This window comes from Psammomys obesus, unplaced genomic scaffold, assembly GCF_907164565.1.
Source record: "Psammomys obesus unplaced genomic scaffold, mPsaObe1.curated_primary_1811, whole genome shotgun sequence".
NCBI lineage: Eukaryota > Metazoa > Chordata > Mammalia > Rodentia > Muridae > Psammomys > Psammomys obesus.
The window spans coordinates 23054770-23074139 of NW_026585797.1; the positions used below are offsets into that span (position 1 = coordinate 23054770).

The following is a 19370-nucleotide window of genomic DNA, read 5'->3' on the forward strand; positions in this document are numbered from 1 at the left end:
ATGTTCCTTCCTTAAAATGCTGTGAGCAGTTTGAGCTCTGACAAAGCTAAAATGAGGAATTAGATGATCATAAGAGAACTCTTCTGTATTAATACCTTATGACTCATTCAAATGCATCTATGATTTTTATTATAACATGTGCCGTTGACTGCCGTGTGGATTATAACTTTGAAAAAATATTTAGTAAAATTGTTAAATTATTATAATAATTCAAAATTCTGAGCCCATTCATTGTATATATTGCAAACAGAAACAGGATTATTTTAGGGACAAAATGGATACAGAATCACATTTATATCATCGTGAAATAAACTTCATATGTCAAAAATTCTCTCATTTTTACCTATATTCTATATATAAACCTAACCTTGCTTTCAGTTTTTGCTGACAGGTCTAAAATCCCAGACTGCTCTGAGCCTTTTTATTTCAAGAAGGTAATAAAGTGATTGCAGCAATGTTTTCAAATCACAGTGACTAAAGTATCATGGTAATACATAAGATATAAAACTCAGTATGCAAAATTGGCAGTTTCATCACCGAAGTGATTCTTCTTATTTTAGCACTTCAGGCTACAGAGAGAGCCACAACAGGGGGATGAAATATCTGATCCTTCAGAGTGTGAATACACATCACACTGGGAATTGGGATGGAGAATTACTACTTAATATGAAGAGTGAAAATTTCACCTGAGAATTTCCTCCTAAGCTGCACTACATTTATATATATATACATTTATATATATATATATATATATATATATATATGTCTGTATATATGTATATATACAGAGTGTACATATGTAAATATACATGTAGTTATTATATATATATATACCACATATGTAAAGATATATTACTGCATTTAATATATATATACAAATCAGTCTTTGCTATTAGTATAATTATGTACTTTTATATCTGTCCTGATTCATAGCAAATATTTATATTAAGAATTGTATTATGGGAAATTTTTCTATAAAACTGCTTTAAAAAAAAAAAAAACATTTCAGTTGGTCAGCTTTGACCTAAGGACAAAAAGAATTACTGTTAGGTGTGCCGTTGTGGAATTTTTTTTTTTTTTTTTTTTTTTTTTTTTACCAGCTGGATAAATCAAGGACTGCCACTTGGTCACTAAGCAATTGCTTAGAAAGTGTTCTTTTGTTCCAGTCAACTAACTCCTTTAATTAAATAGTAACATTTTGTAGGTGTTGTGTATCAATGTCAGAGCAATTGGCCAGCAATATGGTTCAAAGTAGGAAGCAGTAAATCTTACCTTCTGAGGACTTAATTTCAGCCTCAGAAAAAATAAACTTAATAAAAACAGAAATCCCTGTGTCTTCATGCAGAGTCCTCTCTGAAGGCTAGCGTACACCCTCTTGGAGGAACAGCTAAAGTGTGTGTAAATAGGAGTTTTTCTTGTGGTGACATGGAGTTTCTTCTCCAGGGCTTGGCTAGCTAGCCGTTCACTGGTAACAGCAGTATTGAAGTTTTGGGTTCACTGCCAGAAGTACTGGAAATACAAGAACGAGAAAGCTTTGCAGATCAATTACAGTTTTTGAGTCCATTACAGAAATAAGAGCGAAAGCTAATCCATGCAGGCCCCATCGAACGGAGTCACTGCTGTTGGCTACTTGGAAATTTCCATCTTCTGATACTGGTTAGGTTTTCCTCTTAGGTTTCATTTAAAAATGAAAACTAGTAACTTCTCTCTACCTCTTTTTCTTTCCTTTCTCTGTGTGTGTGTGCACATGAGAAAGCTTTTGTGATAGCCCAACCTTGCCACAAACTTAGTATTTAGCTAATGTTAACTTTGAACTCCTGATCCTCTTGCCTCATATCCCAAGTTTTGAGATTAAATGCACACCCCACCATGCCTGATTTATGTGATACTGGGGCTTTTGTCTAGGGCTTTGTTTGTGTATGCTAGGCAAGTATTCTGAGATGTATTTCTAGTCTCTGAAAGGTAAATATCTTGGTTAGAGTTATTGTTGCTGTGATGAAACACCATGATCAAAAAGCATTCTGAGGAGGAATGGTTTTATTTGTTTTAACAATTCCTTGTCACTGTTCATCATCAAAGGAAGTCAGGACAGGAACCTGGAGGCAGGAACTGATACAGAGATCATGGAGAGGTGCTATTTACTTCCTTACTTTCCATGGATTGCTCATCCTGCCTTCTTATAGAACCCACGACCAACAGACCAGGAATAACAACACCTGCAATGGGCTGGCCCTTCCCTTATCAACCATTAATTAAGAAGATGGAGGGATTTTCTGAACCTGAGGTTTCCTCCTTTCAGATGACTCTAGCTTGTTGATATAAAACTAGCCAGAACAGTAACTTTTTCGTACTTTAATTCTTCTGTCTTAACGCAATGCTATGAAATAAACCTACCAGACTTGTCTATAGTTCATGTGCAAGTGTTGTTCTAGAAGAGGTTCTAAACCACCTTATAATAAAGTTCTAGATATGAATGAAGTTCTTTTGACCTTTCAGTACACTTTTACTTGCTCACGTATGTTGAAAGATTGTTTTCCAGAAAACATCATCTGTTTACTATTTGGGGGTTGTGTGTGTTGTATACATGAATGCTCATTTTACTTTGTCTTTTTGGCCCTGGGTTAGCTTGTTTGAATAAATGGCTAGCCTTGCAATATTGAAATTACAAGCCGCTGCTCTTTTGATATGTGGGGAAGTAGTGATGGAATTCAGGTCAGCACAAGCAGTTTCCTTTTATATGGGTCATTACTTACTGTTAGAAATCATATCTGTGAGCTTCATGGCTCTCACAAGTTATTAATGGTCAAAACCTGAATCCCATCATAGCCATATTCTAACTGTAACTAAGAATAGCTATCTGCTTTTCATGGAGATGACAGCAGTTGCAAAAGCTCTCTTTGAGTGAGTGTCCTGTGGTCAGTGGCGTAGGGGCTTCAGGCATGGACCACTCTAAGCTCTAACTTTCTGGTCCTTCATTGTCTTTGTGAGTAAAGTATATGAGTTAGTTGAGTGATACAATGTGAGAATGTATACATCAAGTTACACTGACCAAGTTTAAATGGGGTTTTAATATAAAAATTGTTTGACATAAGATTAAAAATTCACATAATGTCAATATAATGTGTTAACTTGTATGAAAGGACATATATAAGTCTTGCTGGCAACATTGTTTCTACTATAAAATACCACAAGACAGTGGACCAAAAAGTAAACAGAGAAGTATTTGACTGCCTAAGGAATCTATTAGCCCTGAGGAGTCAAATGTCAAAAAATATCAGTGAATAAAACAGCATATGGAATAATATGAGACTGGCGCCTGGAGAGATGGCTCAGTGGTTAAGAGCACTGCCTGCCCTCCCAGAGGATCAGGGTTCAGTTCCCAGCAGCCCCATGGCAGCTCACTGCTGTCTGTAACTCCAGTTCTAGGGGATTGAACAGCCTCACACAGATATACATACAGGTAAATCACCATTGCACATGAAGTAAGAATAAATAAATCATTAAAAAGCAACAACATGAGACAACATGTATTTTGTAAGTATACCTAGGTTGAGTTCATAAAGTAGGGCTGTAAAAGCCTTGCTACGTGAGCCTCATTTTTTTTCCAGTGCTTACTTCATAGTCTATACTTCCAATGAACTTTATTCTATTGTCACAAAGCTGATAATTAATGCCCAAGGAAAATTATTGTAATTAGGAATGAGCCGGCTTCTGTTTCTCAAGGGTGCAAAGGTCCTTGGTTTTATCGTCATGATACTATTTTCAGACTCTTGAGGTAACTCTAGTGCTGTTGTACTACAATTCCACATCATTTAAATGTATTATATGGAGCTCACAAATGAACTCATAAAGGTGGTATCAAGATGCCTGTCTTCCTTCTCTCAGCTTCTCTAATTCTTGTCTCTCCTGAGCGTCCAGCAGGCTCCAGAGGTACATTGAACAAGAGTAAACATAAACTTAGTAAATCTATTATTTAACAAAAATCAGAACTGGATTAACATTCCAGAAAGGCATGATAAAGAAAATCATGCTTGGTAATAATCCTTTCATTTCACCAAATGCTAGGAAATGAAAAAACAAACAAACAAACAAAAATAGTCTCTATATAAAATATTCTTATTTTGAATTTTATGGGAGTTTATTGTGACAAAGGGTAATAATGAGGAGTATTACTAAAGGAGTCCTTTAATAAGCATCTCCTATCATTTTGTTTTATTTGAACACAATTAAATAGTCAAACTATATTGACGTAGTTTAAATAACCTTTAATAACCTAAATAATTTCCACCCCTCCCAACAGCTATAAATGTTCTCAGGGGAAATAATGTCCGTTTTCAACCTTCTTAGCCACTAGGAAGGAGTAGAGATGAACGGCGTCCCAGAGAGGGAATCCCACCCTATGTTGACAGTCAACTGAAAAATGCTTCCTAGACGTCCTGTCTTCTATAGGCATGGGACCGGCCAGTGCTAACACGGTGTTCGTGTATGTGGTTGTAAAAAGAACAAGTGGTGATGTAATTGAGGGGAGGGGGAACTAGCGTAGAGCAGGAATGACTGAGGAACACACCACAAGGCAGCAGCTGTGCAGGAGTGGGCTTGGAGGGCCGTACCTCCAGGAGCTCCCAGAAGACTGAAGAAACTAGTAACCAGACTTGACCCTGACTCTCCTGAGGAAGAAAGACTTCCTGAGGCCATGGTTCTCTCTTGTCCATGCGACCTACCAATTTCGGTTTTCTGCTTTCAAGAACTGTTAAAAGCATCGACCTCAGAAGAAAAAGAAAACAGGAAACAACCTAGGAACCTGCTACAGAGGGCCTCTGAAAGCCAGAAGAAGAAAACAGGAAGCAACCTAGGAACCTGCCTCAGAGGGCCTCTGAAAGCCAGAAGAAAACAGGAAACAACCTTGAAACCTGCCACAGAGGGCCTCTGAAAGCTTCTGCAGTATAGACTGTCAAAGCAGATGCTGAGCCTGATGGCCAACTGTTGGGCAGAGTGAATGGAATTTTATGTAAGAAGTGGGAAATAGCAAGAGCTGGAGGGGACGGAAACTCCACAAGGAGAGCAACAGAACAAGAAAATTTGAACACAGGGAACTTCCCAAAGACTCATACTCCAACCAAGAACTATTCATGGAGATAACCTAGAACCCCTGCACAGATATAGCCCATGGCAGTTTAGTGTCCAAGTGGCTTACATAGTGATGGGAAGAGGGACCGCCTCTGACATGAACTGATTGGCCTGCTCTTTGATCACCTCCCCCTGAGGGGGGAGCAGCTTTACCAGGCCACAGAAGAAGACAATTCAGCCATTCCTGATCTGATAGACTAAGATCAGAAGAAAGGAGAGGAGGACCTCTCCTATCAGTGGACTTGGGGAGTGCATGCATGCAGAAAGGGGAGGGAGGATGGGATTGGGAGGGGAGGAGGGAGGGACTTATGGGGGGATACAAAATGAATAAAGTATAATTAATAATAATAATAACAATAATAATAATAATAATAATAGGATGTGTGTTAATAAGTGCATTGAGTTTGCAGTTGTTTGTCAAAGCAAAGGACACTACCATGTCATCTCACTGGGACTGCTAACCTAGAGCTCATTCTGACTGTACCCCCCCACCCCAACAAAGAAATAAAGCAATGGGGAAGCAGATAGGGTTGAAAGGGAACTTAATTTATCTCTTTCAAAAGATGGATGTGGATGTGGCTCTGGCCTTGACATTTACTCTGCTGCTGACATTTTCTGGCTTTCTGGCTTCTATTTCTGAGTTTGCATTTTATTGATTGACTGAATTTTGATAACTGGCACATATTCTTTAAAGAACTATTATAATAGGAATAATTGAATGAGAGAATATCCTTTCGTAGTGGCTTACTTGATTTCAAGACATTTAAACATTATTTCAGATATTAAACAAGGAAAGCAGGCTGAATATATAATTGGGATTTTCTCATCATAGTTTGGCTCCAGAATAATGACTGTAAGTTATTAATGGAAAGTTAATTGGGAACGTTGGCAAAGTTTATCTTGTATTTTGAGGGTTGCATGCTTCACTTGATACCTAGTGTACATTTGGGGTTTATTTTCGCCACACCTCTGGGTCTAGTAGCATATTAAGTTATGAAGAATATTAGCATTGCTGCAAAACAATTACTTGTTCATTTGCTAACTGATTAAAATTCATGCATAATTTATTGAAATGAATAGAGATTTTATAAATAAATCTCCCTGTTCTCTGGGGTCTAAAAACAAAATACATATGCTAATATAAGTGTTTTTTTTTTTTTTTTTTTTTTAACCACCAACATCAAAAGTTTAATGTCTAGTGCCGTGCTAGTCTCCGTAATGGGAATTTCGCTTACAATCATGCTTTTAGCCATTCTGTGTGCTTCTTAGATGCTTTGCACAGTGTGACAGTTCCAGTTTTGCCTGACCATAGCCAATGCAATGGAACTGATCAGGGGGCGGCTGCTGCTGCTGCTGCTGCTGCTGCTGTCATTCTTCAGGCCAGCACATGCAATGCCTCAGCCTCGCTTTTCACTTACACTTATCACTAGACTCAAAGTTAATTACTGGCTTTTTGTTGTTGTTGTTCGGGCAAAGAAACAAACAAAATCCTAAACTGAAGCAAATAGCGTCACATACAGTCTGCTGGTTTATTTAGGAAGGTGGTTTCTTAGAGTCTTCTGTGTTAGTTTACTTGTGAAAAAAAAAAAAAAAAAACAACTGCAAAGTTAAATAACACTCATGTCTACGCTGCCATTACTGTGAAGACTTTTGTTTTTTGAAAGTTGACCTCCTAGCTCCAGATTTCACTTTATGTGTCATTGAGGCAAACGGAAATGACAAAAGGCCGTGCTTGTTTCTAATACTGGTTTACGCTGGCTTTGCCCATATCCTTTCCTTCTCTTTCCATCTTTTCCCTCTCCTTTGTTGTTTGCTTTCTATGGTAAATGTGGACAGGCTTCTGACACACACACAGGTTCAATCTTTACAATATCTACACATTGGTCATTTTGGTAAGGTTTGCGATTTATAATTCACTCACCATTTTTTTTTTCTCTTCATTTATCATGTTAAGTATCTGATCTCTTCAGGTCACTGATGAGCCCCTAAATGAGTGAGGCCTTGTTGCTTTGGGATGGAGCCCTTCTAAGCTGTGAACTTAGCACTGTTTTCTACCATAACTGAAATTAGGCAGTAAATGAGCCATCTGGAATGAAAACAAACACTGAGCATAATGAAACAGCCCAGCATATCCAGAAAATAGAATGCTCGGGAGACATTTGCATTTCTTAGGATGTTTTCCTTTTGGTTGCATGTCAGCTTAGCATGTAGAGAATGCATCCTCTTTCTATTTTCCCATCTACTAAATATTTGTAAGCTTTGAGTTGGAAGTTCTAAGGCTAATGGGTGGAATTTCTTGACATGAAAAGTCTATCTCTATATCCTGCTTTATCTGACTGGTGAAAACTCTATAATGTTGCATTGATTCAAATGTTCCCTTTTAAGAGGAGCTTCATTGATATCATTTGTGAATGTCATTCACATTCCCCCGGGACAGAATTTCATGCTATTGGCAAATGTTTCTCCAAACCATTAGAAGATATTTCTATGGGTAGAGTTTACAGAGCAGGCATTAGGAATGAGTTTCTGTAGAAATATCGCAGAATGTCTACAGCACATACAACAAGAGTACTTAGCCTGGTTCTCACTTTACACATGAGCATGTAAATCACAGCTTACATTATTCTTTGGCAGGCCAGTCTGAAAGCTATTTCCTTAATGGGTCCATTCATGAAGAGCCTAGTTATATTCATATTTATTTGCAATAGGGAAATTTTCATCATATCTACTTTTTTTAAAAACTTTTGTAAACTGGTTCTTTTAAATATAACTCCCATTTAAAAATAAAAATAAGTATGTCTCCTCCACATGATGTGAATACAGAAACTTGCCATGAGTATTTAGTAAATATCTCATGTGATGTTTTTCAGCCTTATAAACTTTGAAGTTGTATTCTCAAGAGTAATTTTAGTCTGTTTTAGAGATCCCGGTCAAATAGTCTTGTCTCTGTTTTGTGGGTATTTGTGATTCAGTTAGTAACTTTTTAAAAATCATAAATAAAACTCAAGTGTTGGGCTGTATCTGCAAATTGGGTTAAACTTAGCTAGACAGGTGAGACTTACTCTAAAGAGGCTTTTTTTTTTTTCCTGTTTTTTTTTTTCCACGTAAAGTATTGTCAGTAGTTGTTCAAAAGATACTGTCTGTGCAGTCTTGTCTTGCATCTTTTTCAGTCCACTCCAAGCTGGAACCCTGTGAGCTTATGTTAATAGTTTTCCTGTGTGTGATTTCCTGTGACTCCTCAGAACTAATTCTTAAATCAATGTGGGGGCAATTATCACCTTATTGAGATTAATACTTTCCTTTAAAACCTCTCCACTCCCTGAGAAGTGTGAGAATTGGTCCAGAAGTCGAAGGGAAAATATCACCTGATGACAGTTTACTAAGGAGACCCCTCTGCCCTGTTGTGAGTGGACAGGCTGTGCAGACAGAGCCATCTCTGTGGAGTCCTCCAGAGTGACCTCAGTCTTTCCCCCGCATTGCCCTTAAGGGAAAACCTGCCTTAATACATTATTCATCATCCCATAAGTTTAGATGATAAAATAATATTTTCCAAAGTTCTGTCAAGCAAAATATCTTAAGCCACCCAAAATTAAATTGCAATGTCCCTTTGACATTTGAGCTTAATAAATGATACTTTGCCTATCACATGCTACTGCAGGGGCCAGTGCTATATAATGATTGGGGATTTCTTCTGGGTGTAAATTTCAATTTCCTCCTCTGTGAGGTGGGTGTGTGGCTCCAGCTTTCTTTCTAGCTTTGCTGCTCCTTCTCACTAGCTCATCCGCTGTAACTTTGAAGTTGCAAGAAGCAAAGCAAGAGCTGAAGAAAAAACAAATAAAGAGAAGGAAATATCAGAACTCACCTCCCTCTGTGCCCTATGAGAGCAGCTCCTCTCCAGTGCTTTTCCTCATGTCCCTGTTTACTCCTGAGCATTTGGCTCTTTTTCTTCTGGGAATTCATGCTTTGAAGAACAGAAAACTTTTGCTAAATTGACCAAAAGCCTTCATAAAATGGATGACTTCTTAAATTATAGTAGCTACATCATTGCTTTCTAGATTCTCTTTTCTCTCTTCTCCCTCTCCCTTCCCCTTCCCTCCTCTCCTCCTCTCCTCTCTCCTTCCCTCCCCTCCCCTCCTCTCCTTTCCTCTCCTCTCTTCTTCTCCTCTTCTTTCCCTCCTTCCTTCCTCCTTCCCTCCCTCCCTTCCTTCCTTCCTTCTTTCCTTCCTTCCTTCCCTCTTTCCTTTCTTTTCTTCTGTTTTCTCTTTTGTTTTGGACCGACTCACCATTTAGCCAAGCGTGGTTTAGAAGTCATTATGGTAACCTAACATTTCCAGCACCCTTTGTGTTGAGATTGGAACCAACCACCAACCTGGGCTCTGGCTATCTATTTAACATTTACCACCTGTTCCTAAGTTGTACACTAGCCTTTGGTTAGATATAAATATTACACATAACATATATACTTATGTTATATTTACATATGTACATATTTGTTACTGCTGGTATATTCATTTTAGAATTCAGATTCTTATCTACAGTGTACTCTTGTCTTTTCTAGAACCTCCAAGACCCATTGCTCCTCCCCAGCTTCTTGGCGTTGGGCCTACGTACTTGCTGATCCAGCTAAATGCCAACTCCATTATTGGTGATGGCCCAATTATCCTGAAAGAAGTAGAGTATCGGATGACATCAGGATCTTGGACAGAAACCCATGCAGTCAATGCACCAACATACAAGTTGTGGCATTTAGATCCGGATACAGAATATGAGATCCGCGTCCTGCTGACAAGACCTGGTGAAGGGGGAACTGGACTCCCAGGCCCACCACTGATTACCAGAACCAAGTGTGCAGGTAAAGCTGGCTTCCAGGCCAGTCCTCTTGTGCAGGAATTACAATTGTAATGAACATGCATATTGAAATGTTTGATTATTTGGCATGTGATTTAGACATACAATTTTTTTTAATTTTATTGAATTTATTTTACAATTTCATACATGTGTGATGTGAATTCTGATTGTTTTAATCTGACCCCCATTTCCCAGTCTTCTAAGAGTTTCACTGAATTTGGTTATTCATAGCCTTGTTTATGTAATAATATGTCTGATTTAAGAGCAGTTTATGTGTGTCTTTGTAACTATTCTTCTCTTTGATGAAGCCAGAGTATTTTCTTGCACAGTAACTTTGAGTTTTCTGTTTTCTGTGCATAATACCTCAGGTAGCTACATATCTCTGGTAGCTCTAAAGCATTTTCACTTCAAGTTAATACTGTGAACATGGAAATAACCTTCTTCAATTGTTTTAGTGGAAAGGCCATATAGTATAGAAAAGAAAATTAGCTCTAGGACTAGAGAGAGAGCTCATTTGGTACAGTGCCTGGCCCATAACCGTGAAAGCAGTTCAGATCCCCAGCACCCAGAATAGCTGACTGAGTCCATTTATGCACATCTGTTAGTTCTTTTCTGGGATGCTAAGACAGGCCAATCCCAAAAGCTCACTGGCAGTCAGTGAGTTCCTGGCTTAGTGAGAGACTGCCATAAAGAACAGGATAGGAACAATAAAGAGGTTCACTGTATCAGTCTCTAGCCTTCACACACACACACACACACACACACACACACACACACAGTTAAAAATACAAACAAGGGAAAAGTGACTGCACACAATACAGTAATGAGATAACTATCCTGTGCAGGAAATCCTGATGATGATTTACTCGGCAGCTTGATATCTCCTACAGAATGCAGAAGGTTTCCTTCCTATCATTGCCCTGCCTGTGCTTGAAAATATCTTTTCACTCATAAAAACAGAAGAAAATTACAACATAATATGGTCTTTGCTATACCACATTGGAGGAATTCTTAGCTCCACAAAGATAAAACATTTGATCACCTATTATTTGAACACATTTTTACTTTAATTCTTATTCTCAAAATGATAAATTTTAATCTAAAGGGACATTATTCTTGTGACCATGAAGCATTAGGTTAAATCACATACACACACACAGAGAGAGAGAGAGAGAGAGAGAGAGAGAGAGAGAGAGATCTTGAGCACTTTAACAGGCAATTTCTGAAAATTGAAAACTATGTAATAGGAAGCCATGATGACTTTAAGTACTTATAAAGTGTCTTCCTGAACATCTGCTTATCATTGACAAATTTATTGGGCTAGTCACCAAGAATTCTGATGCAGTACATATTAATCGATAAATATTTTTACTGCAATTAAGTTCAGAGAAAGGATTAATACCTGTGCTGTGTGTTTTAAACTTACAGGACATTTAAGCATTGATTCCCTGGTTTTGGTGGTGAGAAAGTAGAGAATGCACTAATGTGTTGATTGGCATTTGGTGGTTGAGAGTTGCAGAGAAGTTTTTACTCTATTTCTCATTGTTCCAAAGCTCAGCTTGAATTTCTCAGTTTGCTTGGAAATATTCTGTAGATTTGTGACTCCTGAAAGTTTCGTGAAGGAGCTGATGTGAGGATACTATAACACCTTTCTGCAGGGAAGGTGAGCTCAACTCCCTACTGAGTCAGAGAAGTAATTGCAAAGGGGAAAAGTGATGGACTTGAAACACCCCCTTTTTACTCTGCAATTAATATCCCATACTACCCTGAAAACAATTGAGAATCTATTTTACTAAAGATTCTAACTACATATGTTTTTTTACATAAATTCCGTTTTAAATAATCTTTCAAAATTATATTACAAATAGTTGATAACAGTATGCTGTTCCAGCAGTTTTCTTCTTGCTTTGTCTACACCTCCATTTAAATCTCTATTGTGTGTTATTATTTTTCATTTTTATTCAGAATAGTCCATTAGGAATTAACAGCCACAAAGAGGATTTTATGTAGCTTTCTAACCTCCAAAAAAAAAAGAAAAATTCTTGAGACTTGTCATTGGTGAGTGAGTTGTGAAGATTACAAGTAAATGTTTTTAGGGCCGTTATGCTCTATTAAGTGGGTGTAAACACCATGTTAGTGAACACTGATCTTTGTTCCCTATTGATGGATGTGTTCAGAGTGTATTGAACTAACAGAATAGAAAGTTATGATTGGAAATCACTGTAAGAATAGCTTCATTTGGGGGAGAAATTTAGAGTAAGAATATCTCTCCGTCATGTTTTTTTTTTTTTTTTTTTTTTTTTTTTTTTGACTTAGAAAAATTGTTACATTTAGGAATTATATGGGCCTTTCAATTTGATTCTTTCTTAGAGAAACATTGAATTTATGTACTCAGCATGAACTCGAATGACGGCCAGTCCAACTGGTTGACCATTTATCCCCAAATATCAGAATTTTGGACCATATTTCACCCATATTAAACTTTGTCAACGTTGGTTTAGTTATATCCCAAAGTTACTCTGATCTAGATTTTTAAAGGAAAAACACTATAGACTGGATTTTTTCCAAGTATTTATTAGATCTGAGAGAAGACAGGCGTACTGATCAAGGTCAATATATTTTTTTTTTTTAATACTATCATTATTTAGAACCAGAATTAAGTAAAAACAAAACTACTGGGTGGGGGGCGCATTAGCTCATAAATTTTTTCACCTTCTTTCTTTTTTTTTTTTTTTATTTTATTTTTCTTTTTAGTTACATTTTGTTAACTCTGTGTCCCAGCTGTATCCCGCTCCCTCATTCCCTCCCCAACCCCACACTCCCTCCCTGGTCTCCTCCCTGCCCCTTTCCAAGTCCACTGATAGGGGAGGACCTCCTCCCCTTTCATCTGACCCTGTTTTATCAGGTATCTTCAGGGCTGGCTGCAAAGTCCTCCTCTGTGGCCTAACAGACTGCTTCTCCCCTGGGGGGGGGGGGGTGTCAAACAGCCTGCCCTTGAGATCCTGTTAGAAATAGTCCGTGTTCCCCTTACTTTGGAAAACTACTTGGTTACTGAGCTACCACAGGCCACATCCGAGCAGAAGTTCTAGGTTATATCCATAGATGGTCCTTGGTTGACTGTCAGTCTCAGAAAAGACCCTGTGCCCAGATATATTTGGTCCTTGTAGAGCTCCTATCCTTTCCATATCATACTAACTTCCCTTCTTTCATATGATTCCCTGCACTCTGCCGAGGGTTTGGTTATGAGTCTCAAGGTCAATATTAATGTCAGTATTAAGTTCTCATATTTGAAAAGGAGAGAAAGTTCATGTGCTAATTTCTAACCATTTTCTGAATAGCAAAATTAGAATATCATTTAGAAAAATGATAAAACTAAAGTCAGTATCACGATGCCTTTCACTTAACCCTCTTCAAGATCCATTTCCTTTTCTTCAAATTGAATCATCCCAGGTCATTATGAGCACCACTCTTTTTGGCCTCAATCAGGGTCCACAAAGCAACAAATTACAATATGGCCCTCACAAATCATACTATTAGCTGACTTTTAGCAGAAGTTTCAAAAGCTTAAAAATTATTTGCATTTTATAGGAAAGATCTCTCTGAGACACCAAGATGCAAGTTCCCATCTGATGATACCAAATTGTACTTGCCATGAATAATGGCACTTAACATAGAATTTAGGTCTAAATCCAGAAAACTTGTTTTTAAAGAGGAAAGACAGAATGTTGAAGAGTTGTTATTTTCAAATAGCTATTTTTTATAGACTGTGTATTAAATATGTTAAATCACCAGAAAACCTTAAAAGTATAAGTTCTTCTTAGTTCATTCTCCATGGTCCTACCCACCTCCTTTCTCTCACTGTATCTTTCTCTTGCTCTTCATTTCTGCATCTTTTGTAATTTCAAAGGAATAATATAATTTCTACCATTTATTATGCCAAGTATAATACCAGCCAAAGACTAAATTAATTACTCCCTGCTATTTTTCAAGTTTCACTGTAATGCACTCTTTAGCATTTAATATTTGATGTCAGGTAGTAGTAAAAGTCATTTGGCAAACATCCACCAGTAAATAATTTTACAGCCAGTATAAGGGTTTTCCAGTGTACATTATTTACAGTTTTACACGAAAATGTATGCCTCGTGGGTAAGTACTGATGAGTACTACATTAGAGTCAACCCATAAAGGTATGTGTTGTGTGATATATTCTCAACAGTCCTAGTCACTGAAGATGAATAAACAAAACTTGTATAGGAGATAAAACCTGGAGTGCATGCGTGATTGACTTATTCTCCAAAACAGCACAGCTTAATGCTCCCAGATTCACTTTTATGGAAAGCAAAGATTTGTGCTGAACACTCAAATATGCATACACCCAAAATGCAGAAAGTTTAATAGTTTACCATTTTCTGAAAATGTTCTGCCTAGTTGGTAAAGTATTTTTTTATTTACCTTGTGAGACACGTGAAAATCATTTTGTAGATGCAATCACCTGCCTCAGGGTCTCTCAAGTTTGGAGAGGAGGTAATTATGGATTGTGGTGGCTGAAGCCACCCGCGCACATTTCATGCTTCTCCATGAACCCGAGGCAGGTGATAATTTCACTGTTAGTTTATAGCCCAACCCGTGCCATTGTTCACAGAATGTTTCTTCAGGCATTTTGTAAATTTTTAAAAAGTTCCATAACTGTGGAGTTGCCTTAAGTGGGAAGTAATTCAAAGACTCGATTGAACAAACTGAGAATGTGTGCTTTTTTTTTTTTCCCTGTGTCTATTTCCTCTGGGTATACCATCTGGTATATAAGTAGAGCAAAAGTACACACACTTTCTCTTTATTAAATGGAAAGAAAAATCTGCCATCCCCAGGAACTGTCTACCTTGCATGCTGTCTCAACTATACATTAAACTTGTTTCTTTAAATTGCCTTCTTCTTTTGAATGAGCCATCACAGAACTGCCTAAAGATTAACTGCATTATGACAGTATCTCCTTCATAGGCAAGCTCAGTCATTCTGAGTGTCTACGATGTAATATATTTACACATTTGAAGATACTACTCTATACTCTCAAATTAAAGTTCAATGCTCTTGGCAGTTTTAAAGAGACATGTAAATCGACGAAAAGTGGGAGGGAGATGGTCTTCTTTTAAAAGGAACATTTATTGAACTTGCATTTCTTCTGCCCTAAATCCAGAGAAGAAAAGAGATCAAAGATGAGTGTTTTCCAGATGCCTCGATTTGTGGAATTAAATTTTGGCCCTTTAGCTATAGCTTCATCAGCTTAAGAACATTGATTTTTACTCGGGTCCAAGGTCTTGAAGACTAGTTACCACTGACATTCAGGCCTGAGCTTGGGACAAAATAGAATTGGTTTGTAAAAATTGGTTTGGTATAATAGTGTTAAGATGGCTAATCCTTCAGTTTAAATCAAATGTTTTTATCTATGTATTCTTTTCATTTTTCATAAAACTAAACATACACATGATTTTTTGTTATTAAAATCATTTTTGAGTTTGAGTTTAATAAAAAACCATGATTCTGTTGTTGAAGTCTAGAGAACTAAAGATGGTTGTGCATTGATAGTTTAGCAGTTAAAAGCATTTGGGCCTGAATTTGTCTCCTAACAACCATATTGGTCAGCTTACAACTTTCTGTAACTCTAGCTAGTGGTTTTCTGATATGTCTTTCCTTGCTTCCGCAGTCCTTTGCATTCCTGTGTATACATACCCCTCGTGAACAGAGACACATACACATACCTATTTTTTTTTAATGAAAGAATAAAAAAGATAAAATCTATAGTAAAACTAATATAGGGAGAATTGCTGCCCAGTAGTTAAGTTGCTTACTGCACAAACAACAAATGTGGAGAATGGTGTTCAGTTCCCAAGAAGTCACACACGCTGGTTGTGGTTATGACTTACCTGTTACTGTTACCCTAGCAGTTAGGAGGCAGCATAGTGCAAGAATTCAACCCTATGCATACCTGTCTTATCAATGAATTCTTGGTTCAGTTGACCTCAGTGAATAAGGTAAGGAGCAAACAGGGAACAATCCAGAAGCCAACAGGTAGATTCCGCACACACATGTAGCACTCATGTACATACACACTGGTATTTACATGAACATATATAATGCACAGTTGTGCCAGAACTGAATGTCACATGCACATGAAAAAGGACATATAAGAGCTCACCATGTTTTTTCACAGTCAAAAAGTTATACCTCATTACATTTCCCTTTAGTGAACAATGATCAGATTTTGTTCTTCTTCAGGTTGTATAGTCTGCATTCTGTGTGAAAAGTGCTTGTGCCCAAGATGTATTTGTAGCCTTCCTCTTGTTCATAGCATGAGTCTAAATGTTGGCTCTTCAGTGTGACACAGATCGTGTCTGGATGTCAACTCTGACTTGTAAACAGAGTGAAATGCAAAGACATGCCAATAACATTCCAAGCAGAGGGAAGTACATCTTTCACCCAATTGTAAACACTCCTGCTGCTTTGTGGTTCTAAATTTAGATGGATTCAGTAGAGTATAGACAGGTGCTAGGTTTGTGGTTGAATTCTGGCTGCTGCTAAGACGATGCCAGCTCTACTGTGGTTCTCCTGTTGAGCAGACTGAAATTACTAACTTTGATTTTACAAAAATCTATCTCTGAGGGACATGATCTGTGGAAGACCCACTGGCAGACAGAACATGAAAATGCCTTTATGACTGCATGTGCAGGTGTGTTTTTAAAATATTATAGTGTAGAGAAGATTGTAGGATGCCTGTGTGTGAGTGCCTGTGTGTGTGCGCATGTTCGGGTTTGTGTAGTATAGGATACACACTTATCCTGTAATCTCTCCTTTAACTTTGTAATTATATCAGGTAATTAATAGGCAATATCTAACTACTGTTATTCCTGATAAAAGCAAGAGAATTATTTTTAATAAGAGATTTTAAATATATTTTTAAATGAGCCTAATTGTCTGTTTGAAATACCTTTTCTTTTCAAGTCTGTGAATTTCCCCGTCTCATTACTATGCTTATGATACCTATAATTTAAAAAAAAATATACCGTTTTAGATAAGAAAATAGTTCAAAGGCTGCTGTGACTTTGGCAGTACATTTCTTTCCCACACTTGATTGTAGGCACGAGTTCTACCATTGCCATCCTCAGGATTGAAGTATATAGACCTGATATGACAGCCCAACAGGATCTTACTCCCAGGAATGTAGTATTACAACCATACCAAAAAAGAAAAGCATGCATTTTATGCTAAAAGTACAAAATTCCAGGACTGGGAGTATTATTCAGTGGTGCAGCACATCCAACATTTGAGAGTCACTAGGCCCATTCCCCAGCAACAAGACAGGAAGTTTGAGAGAGAGAGAGAGGGAGGGAGAGAGAGAGAGAGAGAGAGAGAGAGAGAGAGACTATGAACCTTCAGAAATTTAGGGCAACTTCTCATTAGAAAACTTTTCTTCAGACATTGTTAACTTTTTAAACAGAGATGGTGTCATAGTTACTTTTCAAAGACAAGTAACTTGTTCCCAATTCCCTGCCTGCAGTATAATGCACGTCAAAGCCTCACTCAGAGTTAACATATGGATTGTTCCGCCGCTTCTTTCACTCTCCTCAGGAAATCTGTTACACTGATGAAGGTACTAAGAGGAATGACATAATCTACTCCATTATCTCAGTATAAGGATACCGTCATCTCTGTGACTCTGTGGAGTTCGTCATTCCTGGGAATATATTTTATATTTTAGGCGCGGGCTGCCAGGTAACTGCCGTGAAGGTTCTACTGATGGGCTGTTGTACTTGGGTCGCTCAGCCCCAGAGTCGTGGCAGCAGGAAGACATCTCTCAAAGCTCGCTCTCTTTGCTGTAGCGGGGTTGGGAACAGGATGTGCAGTCACTCAGGTAGCTCAGCTCCGTTCTTTAAACAGCATCAGTAAAAATGTAATGACCTTTACCAACTAGAGTAGAGTTGGGCTGTCTTCAGCATAAAAATTTCTCAGTGTAACTTACATTGTCGTTGAAAAGCATTTGGCAACCCATGAATGACACTGTATTGATTTATCCTCAGTGCTTTACTCAACATGTTGAGTTGGTTAATGGTGTCATTAAGTACTTTTTATTGGCATAATTTTTTTTTTTTTTTTTTTTTTTTTTTAGTTTTCCATATTACAGTCAAGGCGACAGGTGGAAATAATCATCAGATCAGTCTCATGATATGTCATAGATGTCCCCTCAAATCCTCGGATTTTTGTTTGATCTGAACAGAAAATAGAAATTTTTAAGGAAAATAAAACATTTTTCTGCAACCAAATATGATACATTAGTGATGTCCAAAATGATAGTTACACAGACTTGTCTGATCAAATTGGCCTAAGGACAATAAAAAAGATGTAGAACCAACATCAAAATTAAAAAAAAAATAAGTGTTAATTATGGGAACAAGTTCAAGAGTGGCAGCCTGTGAGCATCTGACCTATGTGTTGTGTCACACTAGTCCAGATGTGTTCCCGATTATTTTAATTTTACCTTGCCTTCAATTATCATTCTGTGTTCAGTCCATTTTTGAATTTTAGTATGTATCCTTTGATTTAAAATAAGGAAAACAAATCATACTCAATCATACAAAACATGCAGTCTTTTATGACCCATTCATTCTCTAACTTACTCATTCATGCATGGGTTTGCATGGGTGACGAGGAGATAATACTCTTTGTTAATTTTAGATAGATATCCGTATCTATCCATTTGGCCCTTTGAGGGGTTTGGTCACTCTTCAGAGTATGATAAAAATATTTTCATTATTTAATTTGAATCAATATAAATCTAAACATGGGGCCATCTGCTTAAGGAGTCACTTTCTGTCCTTTGCTGCCTTTTTCTGACAAAGGGTATCATTGTACCTTAATGATTCTGTCTTCACCTTTTGTCCCACCTATGTGAAGCCCCAGGGAAAAAAGAAGCACATTCAAGGAAAGAGATAATAAGAAGTGAATTTTATTTGAGAGTCTTAAAAGCCACATTATATTTTGTGAACCCAGCAGAAAATGAACTTCAAAGGGTAGGAACTCATGTTTTTCATGTAACCTTGGGCGAAATCTGTGCAAATTCATCTGTCACTACATATGATATGGCCTAGAAATCACTGGGTCTGTCCATTTTAATTGTCTCAGATGAATCTTCTCAGTGATGTTGATTTTAGAGAATAACTCTACTTTATTTACTGGTCGGTATTGTTATTTTTCCATTGTTACATATTTCCTCTTTAAAACATACAATAAGGAATCAGGAAAACAAACAAACAAACAAACAAATAAACACGTTTTTAAGTGTTATTTACCACAATCTCTTTTACCAAATCCTTGGTAGATATATTCCCCACATTTAAAATATCATT

General features: G+C 37.4%; 1 protein-coding gene across 6 annotated transcripts in view; it reads left to right on the forward strand.

The window, feature by feature from the left end:
* Positions 1–19370, forward strand: part of Ptprk (protein tyrosine phosphatase receptor type K) — a 519217-nt gene that overhangs the window by 300583 nt on the left and 199264 nt on the right. For all 6 annotated transcript variants that reach the window (XM_055599324.1, XM_055599319.1, XM_055599321.1 and 3 more), the window contains exon 7: positions 9686–9979. In XM_055599324.1, coding sequence (XP_055455299.1) covers positions 9686–9979 — 294 coding nt within the window. The remainder of the gene's footprint in view (positions 1–9685; positions 9980–19370) is intronic.